Here is a 13,189-nt window from a genome sequence, read left to right as displayed (position 1 = left end):
ATGTCTCCGCTACCTGTTGGGTATCTGCATCTTCAATCTGTTGTAATAAAGCCCGTCCATGGTACACCATTGGCTACTGCTGGACATGCTGTCTGTGTATTGGGTGAAACGGAAGTGCTGAAAGTATGTCAAAGAGGGAAGGATCCATGCCAGATGATTTTCAGGCTATATATACATCAGGTACATTTATGTGGGTAAATCAAAGTGGTCAGCTGGGAGCAGAGGAGCGTCGCCCCACTTAAATGACACCAAGACCCCCCACGAGACAAAAAATGAAATGGTAATTCATTACCATTTTAGTTTTCATCATCCCGTACTGCATGTGAGCAGCGCCAGGATTGGGCAAGGGTGTTTACTCGTACCCGCAGCCCTGCGTTGAAGAAATAAGAAGTCCGACGGTGAAGGACGTGTAAGGTAAGTGTTTCCTTTGTTTCTATTTTATTTGCCTGTGTACCTGCCCCCGCCCCATTAGATGCAAGCCGCCACTGGTGGTCAGTAAGTATCCTGACAATCTGGCACAGTCCTGATGGGAATATTGTTGACAACTATCAAATTTACTAGAGGCAATACTGTTGTTTTCTCTTGTGCTTAGTTTGGCATCCACACCTACTTTCGAAGTTCCGGGTCCTCACAGTGATTATGTTATGGCCGGTATGCATCATTTTTAGGTCGAGCCTAAAACAGCGCATGCGCTGTTGCTCGAATTTTTGTAAGGGGATTTTCAAAGTGCTGCAGCCGCTGGCCTAAAGCCTGCGTGCATGTGCGCGTGAACGCGCGCAGCCACCATATGTCTTCGTCACGGGTACTGTACTTCATGAAGGCGCTTTTGCTATAATCTGGCACCGGCGCTTTACTTTTAGTGTTAAAAATAAAGCGCCGGTGCCGCGATTATAGCGAAAGTAAAGAAATAGATGCTTGTTTCTATTTCTTTACCTTTGGTATAATCGCGGCTCCGGCGCTTTACTTTTAATGTTAAAAATAAAGCGCCGGTGCCGCGATTATAGCAAAAGTAAAGAAATAGATGCTTGTTTCTATTTCTTTACCTTTGGTATAATCGCGGCACCGGCGCTTTACTTTTAATGTTAAAAATAAAGCGCTGGTGCCGTGATTATAGCAAAAGTAAAGAAATAGAAACAAGCTTCTATTTCTTTACAAAGAACAAGCAATGGCATAGCCAATAGGTCTCGCTTTTGGGACCTTATAAGTATTTATTTATGCAGCACAATTTCTTTGGTGCAACAACAACTGTTGCATGGCTAAACACTTACAAGGTCCCAAAGGCGAGCCCTATTGGCTATGCCAATGCTTGTTAAACTTATGTGTTGCACGTTTCTAACGTCCTTCCCATCATAGTCATTGCATTTTGACCTATATACACGCACCCCTGATTTATTTAAAGGTCTATGTTAGCAAAGCCTTGGCAATGAGACTGATTCCAACTCTTGTGTGTAAAATTTTAATTCTTGAGCATTTTAGTTAAGTTGTCCTCTAAGGTTACTCTCAAAAGTAATTATGTTTTCATAAGTCGTGGAGTATGTGGAAGAGGGTTTTCACCAAGAATTGGCAAAGTACTTGAGACAGCATTTCTCACCTTCATAGTTAGATTTTCGTACAGCACACACATGAAATAATTCTGTGAAATAGAATTTTCTTCCCCTCCTCTACTATCATTTATTTCCTGTTTCATTTCTTTTGATTTGTAGTAATATTGCAGTTGTTACTGTGTGCAAAGAGATGTGCAGAGGACACGCTCAGCACACAGAGACAGAGCAAAAGTTAACCCCTTCCCCGCTCATGACGGAACCGCTCCGTCATGAGCCACGGTTGCCGTGTGCTCATGACGGAGCGGTTCCGTCATGCCACGACCGTTGGTGGCCGCTCCGCCCACGCGGCGCTGTTTCCCCGCCTGTGCGGGGGGACAACGCAACTGGGCGGAGTCATGACGGAACCGCTCCGTCATGAGCACAGCTCAACCGTGGCTCATGACGGAGTGGCTCCGTCATGAGCACAGCGCCACCGCGCTGCCCCCCCGAGCGCTGCGGCGGAATTCCCGCCGCAGCGAAGGGGTTAAAGCAGGACCTGCAAAGTTGAGTTGTTAACGCAGAACACAGTGGGAAAATAAAAATAATAGGCGGTAAAGAGTGAATAAAAGAAAGATATCTGACCTCAGCACATATAAAGTGTGAATGAATGGTCGGCCTGCTTCTCATCTGATTTTCTGCGCCCTAAAGCATTAAAACAAGAACATGCTATGTTTTCTGCCTGTGGTTGCATTTTTTCCACACGGATGCCAAAGCCGCCTCCTCGAATGCACTCGCATTGGCTTTAGGACTCACAGAGGAAACATCATAAGTTCTTGGTGTAAGTTGGATGAAGCCCACGAGTGGCACTTTACCCCACTGCACAGTCTATTTCTCAAGTCAAGGCTGGGCTGTGAATTTTCCATTGAGAGTGATGCAAATCCAGCTGGCCGGGGATGCTCCCATACCTTTTGGAATCACAACAGATTACAGAGCGCTTTACCTGTCTATGAGAGAGATTGACTTGAATATCTGTGCTGATAATCCACGTGCTGCCTGATTCCAGAATCTAACCGAGTATATTGATTCCCTTGGTTTCACCCAAATGGGTAAGTAACCGATCCATGGGAGGTGTCCCAGCCTCGAGCTACTGTTCTTCAAGGAACAAGGCCCCCAGTCCCTTGAGACCCACAGATATCCTAGTCAGGCTGCTTTCTAGTCAAACTGTACAATGATAGCAAGATACACAAAAGACTCGGACATTAGTCAACTCTTAATAGGGCAAAACCTCAACAAGTACAACTTGAGGCCTTTACCAACTGCTAGTTGAAACACTGTAGCCTCCCATAGAAACTTCTGATGATCATCGAGCCAACCAGGAACTCAAACTAATGAAGAGCCTAGATCCTCCAGCTCCCACTTCCACCAGGAAGCGCTGCGTCCTGAAGACTAACACATGGTACACTGAGAGTCTGCAGCAAATGAAACATCAAGGCAGAGTGGTAGAGTGACAGTGGAGCAAAACCAAATTACCATGTGATCACACAGCCTCCTCTGCACACTCCAGGGGGTATAAACACCCTTGTGCTAGGGCACAGGCCTACTGAGAGAATAATTCCAGTCCCACTTTGCTGAATCTTCTATTTCTATCAGAGAACTGCTCTGCAGCTGCAAGGAGATTGTGCTTCCTAGCTTCTCCCCCTGCATGCCAGATCTCTCATCACATCTTTGCAACGTGACAATCTCCTGCCATTCTTTATCAACATGATGGACACTCTGAGGGCTCGCTTGGTCTCTATCACCCCAGTAGACCAGAGCCTTTCCCACACTCTACTATTCGTTCAAGAGAGAACCCTCTCCGTGAGGTTGTGTCTGCCTGAGAATCTTATAGAAGCAATATTTTACACTTCTTCACACAATCTCCGCCTCTTTGAGACATTGATAATGCAAAAGTAAGCAAGACACTCCAGGTACTCTCCGGACACAGTACATTGCTGCAGAGAGATGAACTGGCCATCCACCAGTTGTAGCAAAAGGTCTAAAATACAACTTGCGACTCACTTTATACGTACCTACACCCCCAAAGTCTCCTTAGGGTGGTTAGCACATCTTTACAAAAACCCAAAATAAAACTAGAAAAATATGGGTCATATGGTCAGGCATCAACACTGGAGTAATGGTCACATTACAGAGTGGAGAAAATAGCAAGGCTCATTATCCTTATGGGTCACTTCAAGGTGGACTACAAAGCAGTTGCACTTCTTCCAATGCAGCTGATTGAGTAAATGGACACAGGGTAACAACCCAGTGACTTAATCTAAGGCACAGAACATCGTACAATAATGAAAATTGTTCTGCTTCCCTGCAACAATGCAAGAATAACAATAAGTTCCCTAGAACATTTTATTTTTCTGCCCTCTCTTTTAAGCATAGACTAGAATGTTGCTCACCTTTACATAAAAAAACTCCTGGCAATAGAAAAAAAAACTCCTATGTGCTTGTGGTTATTTTTAATTTTTATTGAGATCCAAAATATAGTTACCAATATGTCGGTACACTCAATCCATAAATATTGCAGATGCACTAATCATCCATGGGGAACAACCTTTACAACGCAACTTTTACAACGCACTACACTTACAACGCATTTTTTACAACGCACAATCCATTACAACGCATGACATTACAACGCATGACACTACAACGCATTTTTAAAAACTACCTTTACAACGCATTCCATTACAACGCATACTACCATTACAACGCATACCATTACAACGCATAATATAGTAATTTTTACCCCTATACTATCCAACACTTACCCTACTGTTGCACCCCCTGGAGTTAGAATAGTAATTTTTACCCCTATACTATCCAACACTTACCCTACTGTTGCACCCCGTGGAGTTAGAATAGTAATTTTTACCCCTATACTATCCGACACTTACCCTACTGTTGCACCCCCTGGAGTTAGAATAGTAATTTTTACCCCTATACTATCCAACACTTTCCCTACTGTTGCACCCCCTGGAGTTAGAATAGTAATTTTTACCCCTATACTATCCAACACTTACCCTACTGTTGCACCCCCTGGAGTTAGAATAGTAATTTTTACCCCTATACTATCCAACACTTACCCTACTGTTGCACCCCCTGGAGTTAGAATAGTAATTTTTACCCCTATACTATCCAACACTTACCCTACTGTTGCACCCCCTGGAGTTAGAATAGTAATTTATACCCCTATACTATCCAACACTTTCCCTACTGTTGCACCCCCTGGAGTTAGAATAGTAATTTTTACCCCTATACTATCCAACACTTACCCTACTGTTGCACCCCCTGGAGTTAGAATAGTAATTTTTACCCCTATACTATCCAACACTTACCCTACTGTTGCACCCCCTGGAGTTAGAATAGTAATTTTTACCCCTATACTATCCAACACTTACCCTACTGTTGCACCCCCTGGAGTTAGAATAGTAATTTTTACCCCTATACTATCCAACACTTACCCTACTGTTGCACCCCCTGGAGTTAGAATAGTAATTTTAACCCCTATACTATCCAACACTTTCCCTACTGTTGCACCCCCTGGAGTTAGAATAGTAATTTTTACCCCTATACTATCCAACACTTACCCTGCTGTTGCACCCCCTGGAGTTAGAAAAGTAATTTTTACCCCTATACTATCTAATACTTACCTTAAATGCAATTTAATATTATGCGTTGTAATGGTATGCGTTGTAATGGTAGTATGCGTTGTAATAGAATGCGTTGTAAAGGTAGTTTTTAAAAATGCGTTGTAGGGTCATGCGTTGTAATGTCATGCGTTGTAATGGATTGTGCGTTGTAAAAAATGCGTTGTAAGTGCATGCGTTGTAAAAGTGTGCGTTGTAACGACATACATCCATCATCCATAAATACAGCATACATAATCGAAAATACAGCCCACGTTATGAAGAGGAATGGTAGTAGCTAATACAAAACAAAGCATAAAAACATGGAATAAATAATGTAGCCGCCTCCTGAGATAGGTGATGTTGAGTACCTAAGGTGCTTGTGGTCATTAAACAGAAAAGATAGACTGGCTTAATCTGCAAGTGCAGTTGGTTAAGAGTAAATTATCTACAAATAACGACTGACATTAAAAGAAGTGTTCAAGTAAAAATAAAAGGCGTTAATAACCCATAAAAATACAGAGCAGTACTATATATGACAATCTTAGTGGTTTGGTAATAATACAAGCTTGTGCCAAGACTCTCACTCGAGTTCTTAAATAAAAACTAAAATTCAACAATCCTATTCGGTATAATCAGTTCCAATGGCCCACTGTTGCATCAGATGCACAGTTTGTCACGAGAGGTTTCCAGTTTAATTCACTCGTTGCTTTGAATACACAGGGTACATGCATAAAGCATGAATCAAGCACAGTCTGTCAAGACAACTCAGTCATTTCGAAGTAAAACTGAGGGAGTTAATGTTGCACAAGGGACTACTGGTACATTGAGCGGTTTTTCGTTTTAATTGTAACTTTGTTTCCCCAAGAATTATTGCTTGTCCCATAAGGTGTATACAAGAAGGATTCACTTACTCTGACCTGATGACACTCAGTTAAAGAATCTTTAAAAAATGTGTGAAAGATTTTAAAACAACCAAACTCACGTTTCTGACATCCCCACCAAAACAACATGTTCACGCAGGACAGCCGACAACAGTTAACGAAAGGGTACGGTGAGACGCGTGCTCTTTTCTCAGATGTCGTTCTTATTGATCGACAAGCTACTATACAATATCCAGGAGTCTTTCATGGAAAAGCACTATATAGGAAACTAATTACAGGCATAAGTGCTCTTCCACAATGACTGACCCATTCGGCCATCTAGACTGGAGGTAATGTAATGAAAGTGGTGATAGACAGTTTACGCGGAGAAGACATGATTACAGTTCTTCAGACACATCAGACAAAAGCATCTGAAATGCCACTGAAGTCTTTAGAAGGAGCAGTGATACCATCCGGACAAGCTTAGCACCTTTTCATCTAAGTTCAGTCGAATGCCATTCATCAGGAGGGTGGCGGGTCAGTAATTTAAACCACTCAGCCCTGAGGTTTACATCAATGCTACCATCAACTGGAAATGTCTGAACCAGGTTTTGTTGTCGTCTGAAGGAGTAAGTATGGAAAACGTGCATTAACACATGTATAAACTCCTTGCCATGAATCCCTCCAAAATATGGGGGTGCTTAATACCCGTTCCTAAAAATGCAAACACATTTTACTACAACTTTTTTGAAAGAGGTAATATTTGTGCATTTATAGGGTGCAAGTGTCCATCAAAAATATTTGCGAATAGCCAGGGAGCGAGCTCCTTGCTGGTGTCGCAAGCCTTGTGCGTGTTCTTGTCTGTCGTGTCATAAAACAAAAGTATCAAAGCCTAGCCCTGATGTCTTGCATATTTTTCACAGCAGTAAGTGTAGTGTGTGGTCTGAAAATACATGTATATGATTCTGTGAATCAGGATTTAGAATTTCAATCCATAACGTCCACCTTTTGAGCATCTATGCGCGAATATGGCTGTTTACAGTGCATGCGAATACATCGCATTCCATTACAACGCAGTCGTTAAATAGACCGCGTTGTTAGAACGCATACCATTACAACGCAAGTCATTACAACGACTTGCTGTAGGGTGCGCTTCACTTAGGAATAGTATTATTTACTATTCCTGCCCCAGTTTGCGCAACAGCAGGGAAGGTGTATTTTAAATCCAATACCAGTGCACCCCCTACAGCAAGTCGTTGAAATGACTTGCAATGTAATGGTATGCGTGGTAACAACGCGGTCGTTGTAATGGTACTGCATTGTGGAGACTGTGTTGTAAACGCTGTTTCCCCTAAGCACCGTTTAAATATGCAAAATACAATGTGATTCAAGACTTTAGAGGGGGTCGTCGCTGACCAGAGGGGTGGTTACTAGGCTACATCATAGTGAGGGAAGGCTAATTTGATCCCCCATCCAGAGCATAGGAAGTCTTTTCCTGCAAGGAAAAGGTAAAGGCAACAAGATCCTATGCTGAGCATGCATACAAGAGTTTAATCCTCCAAGTGGTTTAAAGAGATCTCTTTCTTTAATGCTGTTACTCTATTCATCCGCATAAATGGAAGTCATCGCAGCAGTAAACCAAAAACTGGTATAATCAAGAAAATTGCTTGAGGCAACAAGATCCTATGCTGAGCATGGATACACAAGTTTAATCCTCCAAGCGGTTTAAAGAGATCAATTTATTTAATGTCGTTACTCTTCCTATCCTTATAAATGGAAATCGTCACAGCAGAGAACGCAAAACTGGTATCATCGAGAAAATTGCTACTTGATTTGAATCATCTTTAGTGGGAGGATGTAAGGAGCGCGGGTCTCAGGTGTCTGTGGATCTAGTTAGCGCTCATTGGAGAGCCACATGCTAGTGTTCGATCACATCTACTGCCCGCCAGTTAACTAGCAAATCCCTGCATGCCTAGAGCACACACCCATTACGTCTTTCATCACGTCTGCGTGGTGAAAACTGATTGATCCCGTCAAAATTTGTTATTGTGTACTTCAGATACGTCTTTGTGATTTATCATCTGCATAGAGGGCTTCATTCTCCGCTTTATGCCGAAATCATACAAGTGCACATGCAACCTAATCACCCGAACTGCAAAACAAATGAAGCCCTACCACTTCAAAGAAGTGTAACATCCATAAAAAAGTTATCCCTTGAGACAGAAGGTCAAGTCACACAATACTGTGATAATGAACCTCTGCAAATCACATATGTGAGGCTGCAGTACCACAACGAACAGTTGAAAGAGCATCGGTGTATAGGATAGCCTGCAAAGTGTTCACTTGACTTCAGCTAGTGAAGTATAACCATTATTTATGGTGTTATTTTTAAAAGAACACGATCCCTGACATTTGACAGATTCTGTTCTGTGTTTTCAAGATGGGCTCCCTCACCCATCCGGGGTAAATAAATTGTGATGGGCAACGATGCGTAGGTGAAGTGGAACAGATAAGATTGATAGGGCACGGGAGTTGGAGGCATGGAGCTTCGGCCATGTGTGACCTTCTTTCATTTCTTACCTCGAGGTTTTTCAACCGCTCCAACAGCAGCCTTGTCTTCTCCTTCTCCTCCTCAACGCTGCCAAAGTCGCTTCTCGAATCCTCCTTGTCTGGAGACCCCTGGTCCGCCGCTGCTGCTTTCCGTTTTCTCTCCTCCTCTGGCATTTTTTCCTGAAAGGGGCACACAGGACGTTAGCATTCAGAGTCAGGGAAATCAACATCTGGCTAAATGAAAGGGTGCACTGGGCACGGTGCCCTCCCGTTAAAAATGATAATTCCTACACGTGGCCTGGTTTATTTCAATTTTTGTTTATAAAACAAAACTTTTCTGTCCCTTTAATTTCAGACATCAATTAATCATAGCAACATCGCAGACAGAACGTCACAAAATACTTTTTGAAATCGAAGCAATGTGATTGACATAAAATCTGGCCAGATGTTCTGGTACACTGCAGCCACACATTGTGACAGCTAACCGTGTTACACAAGATACACAGACCTAGAGTCCAACTCAACTGGCAACGCACACCATTGTGAATGAATCGGCATTGACTAGCGATGGTGCACCGCATTGAGGAGACACTAGAGTATATCAGTCACTAAACCTACATCATACGCCAAGATGCAGCCATTTAAGGCATATCTTCCATGGTGGAATGACCTCAGATGGACTTTCTCCAGGCTGGCAGCACACTTTGAGTTCGGTGTTGAGGCATAGGTTCATTTAAACATTTTTAAATATAATGGTAGCACTTGATCAGAACGCTGTATCTGCCCTCGCTGACAACTTGTTAAAATGCAAATCCATGGCCAGTTTCGGCTGGTAGCCAGTGGTCCGGAAGATAAAGCTGCATAGTGCTGGTTATGTCTTGTTGTGAAACCAAGAGATATTTAAATCAAAATGGGATATAATAAATGGGATCCTGCAATCCCTGTATAAAAACCCATATCTAATTTATTCATTAAAGGCAACTGTGAGGCTAAGAGCAGCGGGGGTTGGCTGCCCGCAAGGGATTTGGGCAAGGACCAGTTCATAGGCATGGCCAGCCAAAGGCAGTGTTCATTGTGGGGTTGGGCTGTCGCAGAGTTTGGACAAGAAATGCCAACATTTCACTAAAGCATTCAATACACCTTTCTTATTTGGGCTTGCAAGTAAACCTCTAGGCTCAAACATTAATTAAAACAGTCTGTCTATTCATAGTGAACACAACTTTGTTTATTAGATCGGAGCACTGCAGGACCCCGAACAGAAAGTAAACCCCGGCAGGAATCCCGAAGACCATCTCATTACTTCTGTGAGTCATGCGGGAATGCTGCCATACCATATGAGAGGTAGAAGAAAATAAATAAAAAATGAAATCAGACATTTGATTGGACACTCAGGAGACACTACTCATGAATGTTCACACCATTTAGAACAACCTCCAGTGATTTTTCCAACCATCATTACTGGTTTGGTATTTCCCAGAGACAGCTCACAGTAAATGCAATCCGAAGCCATCATGGCGTCAGACACAACTGGAGACCAGCGAACCCCAGTGCATCATGCACCAGGCCAATGCAAGCTACACATCATCTGACGATGATGACATCAGTGCTCTCCAAGCACTTCCGCAGCACCACCACAAGCAAGGCCATTGAAGGATTCACTGGTGGGGAAGGGTTAAAAACTTCCAGCTGCAACAGACATTTCAGTTGAGGCCACCAAATCAGGACATGAGCTTGTGTTTCCATGTTATAAAAAAATAATAATAAGAGCCGCAAAAGGGCAGAGGGAGCATGCCCTGATCCAAAGGCTCTAGTGGTGCCCTTTAGGGTGGGAATTCTGTTTTAACCAAAATATGTTATTATCAGAGTTTGTGAACTCCAGGACCTTGCCAGTGTTCCTGAAAAAATCATTGCGGGTTTGCATATGTGATCCCAAGGTCTGCAAACCAAGCCCCTCTAAAATAAATAATAAAACAAAACAGATGAAGAGAACACAAATAAGCAAAAACAAAGGTGGGTTGGGTGCAGGGCCTAGCGTTTGTCACCAACTCCTTTGTGCATAAAGGCAGTGTACAGTGAAGGTTGGCCAGCCACTGGGGTCTCACAGATGACTAGGCAATGTGACAAACCCCTGCTGCCTATGGCCAAAGTACCTGCACAGTGGGAATTGGCAGCCCACCAAAGTTGGGAGCAAGGCCTGGTGTATTTTAGCTTCACCAGAACCCAACCCTCAATGACAATAGTAAGCAACATTAAATGGGTACACTTAGGTATCCCCCTCCCCATGTTATGGTTTGTCACACATGTGTAAAATCACTGAAATGCACCTGTGTGGTTACCAAAGGATACAACATAATTCATAGCTTGTGCTGTCCACCATGTTAGTTTCTTGATAGGTCTGTTTTTCCTTTCTAACGCAATGGCAAATGGGTGCTTTGAGCATGACTGATGGTGTGAGTTACGACATGTGCTGTCTACATTTTTAAATTGTGTTTTTTTCAGTTAATTCATTGCTTTTTCATGTTGTCCTTAATTTGGGTGCAGAGCCAGGCTTTGATATATCTGTTCTGAAGTTGGGTGGTGCTAAATGATTTATGTCAATTCATGACATCCCATTGAAAAGGAAAGTATATCCAGGCCCTAATATTGATATACGTCCGGAAGTACATTCATTTAACTCTGTGAAAAACTATCTAGTGAAGCACTGCAGGCGGCCTTTATTATGATAATGGATTTTTCAACAAGGTAGAGATGTCCATGAGCCTCTTTGTGAGGTGTAAAGTCATCTAACTGATTGCTGAATTGCTGCCACAACTTCAATTACTTTTCTTGTTGCTGTGTTTCTTTTTTCCATTGTTTATGTTTAAACTCAATACACCCATCGCTTTGCCACATTATGTTCTATTGTCTTGATCTGACAGATAAAAAGAAAGTAAGACTTCTGAATGTCAATAACAAAAGTCTCTAAAAAATACTAAAAAATAATACGCGCACAACAGCGGTTCAAAAAATTTGCAGTTAGGTCATCAATATTGTGTGTGCTCCTGGAGTAACGCCTTCCATCCACGACGTCAATAAGAAATATGATTGTTGCACCTCCTAGATAGGGTGTGTCCCCCTGGGCACAACTCACGTCCTATCAATTAGGCTTCTAAGGTTGTGAATAAAGGATCATCAATTGAAACGAAAGATCAATCCTTGTATTTTTATTCCTTATGGTTATTCATAGGGTATAACTTCATTCCATTCAGATAGCAGACATTAAATCATAATGACTGGACTGGGATACTGACACACCCTATCTAGGAGGTGCAACAATCAATAACAAAAGGCTAACATAAGAAGCCATAAAGAAATGATGAAGTACCTACTTAGAACTCGATTTACATAATTCAAAAATGTCTGTGATTCTGAAAAGGCACTGACTTAAAAATGATGCTAAAGGTAGGACACATCCCTAGAGAAATTAAGCTTAGATGGAAGTAGATCAGAGGTGGAAGAACAGAAAGGACTTTAGTCCAAGAGGCAAAATGAAAAAGGCGAGACCGCAACATCAGGCTATGTCGGCCAAGCACTTACGCTTCTGAATGTTGATGTTCTTGCTATTCTTACATGCGGGCTCTCTAACCTTGGTTTCTTAAACATATGAAGTTGAAAATGGGTGAGTCTATTATTCTTTCGTTCCTATGCAACATTTTGAGATTAGACCCACACTACGATAAGCCTCTAACAATTCACATACCGGAATGATCCTAACAACAAATTGTCAAACCACCCCTCATCCTCCCATTTCACTTCTGACTTAAACACAAGGAAGGCCAATCTATTTTGAATGTATGAATAAATGAATGAATGAATGAATGAAGGAGCATGTACCATGCCCAGCTACTCATAAAAGTGTCCCGGCGCTAGAGTGCATTTAGAATAAGGTAGTGACAGAGACTGAAAAGGTATGTTTTCAGGTGTGTACGGAAAACATTCTCATTTGACATGTCTCTGAGATGTACAGGTAAAAGGTTCCAGATCGCCGCCACAGAAAAGGACGAGCCACCTCGCCTGGTTCTCTTAAAACGTGGTACTATGATTAGTTGAGTTTTTCCCAATCGGAAGGCCCTGCCGGGAGAATAAAGCCAGGGGGTCACATATAAGCTAACTAACATCCACTCACTCCAAAGCCCTTTTTCAACTATCACCCATTCCCATCGACACCCTCCAGAAAAACAAATATTTCTGCTGAACCTACAACTTAGCCATGCCACATGCATCTTTTTATTTCTCACAGGTGTTTTAATGTTTATCAACTTTGATTTCCTTTTCAATTTTTTTTTACCATTGTACAGTATTAGACAGACAGCTGAATTACCAAACTAAACACAAAAAGTAATCCCATGTCCCACTTGAAGTGCCACTCGTGTACTATCTGTGCCATTGTTCATTCAGCTGCCCTGAATGGGAAATATTGTTTTGCTTCCAAGGTATCAACATTTTTTTTAAAACACCACAGCTGCTGCAGCACTTTTTAAATTTTATTTGTTAGAGTGTTGTATAACACAAACTCGACCCAAAGATATCAGGTATC

The 13,189-nt window shown here is 42.3% G+C and overlaps 1 protein-coding gene across 1 annotated transcript in view; it reads right to left on the bottom strand.

Moving 5' to 3' along the window:
- The window catches only part of NCKAP5 (NCK associated protein 5), a 704,458-nt gene that overhangs the window by 265,457 nt on the left and 425,812 nt on the right, over nucleotides 1–13,189 (bottom strand). The window contains exon 5 of the mRNA XM_085647329.1: nucleotides 8,644–8,793. Coding sequence (XP_085503455.1) covers nucleotides 8,644–8,793 — 150 coding nt within the window. The remainder of the gene's footprint in view (nucleotides 1–8,643; nucleotides 8,794–13,189) is intronic.

Source organism: Triturus cristatus, chromosome 3_2 (genome assembly GCF_964204655.1).
Source record: "Triturus cristatus chromosome 3_2, aTriCri1.1, whole genome shotgun sequence".
In the NCBI taxonomy this organism is placed as follows: domain Eukaryota; kingdom Metazoa; phylum Chordata; class Amphibia; order Caudata; family Salamandridae; genus Triturus; species Triturus cristatus.
Note: the sequence above shows the minus strand (reverse complement) of the source record. Positions and strands in the feature narration are given on the sequence as shown.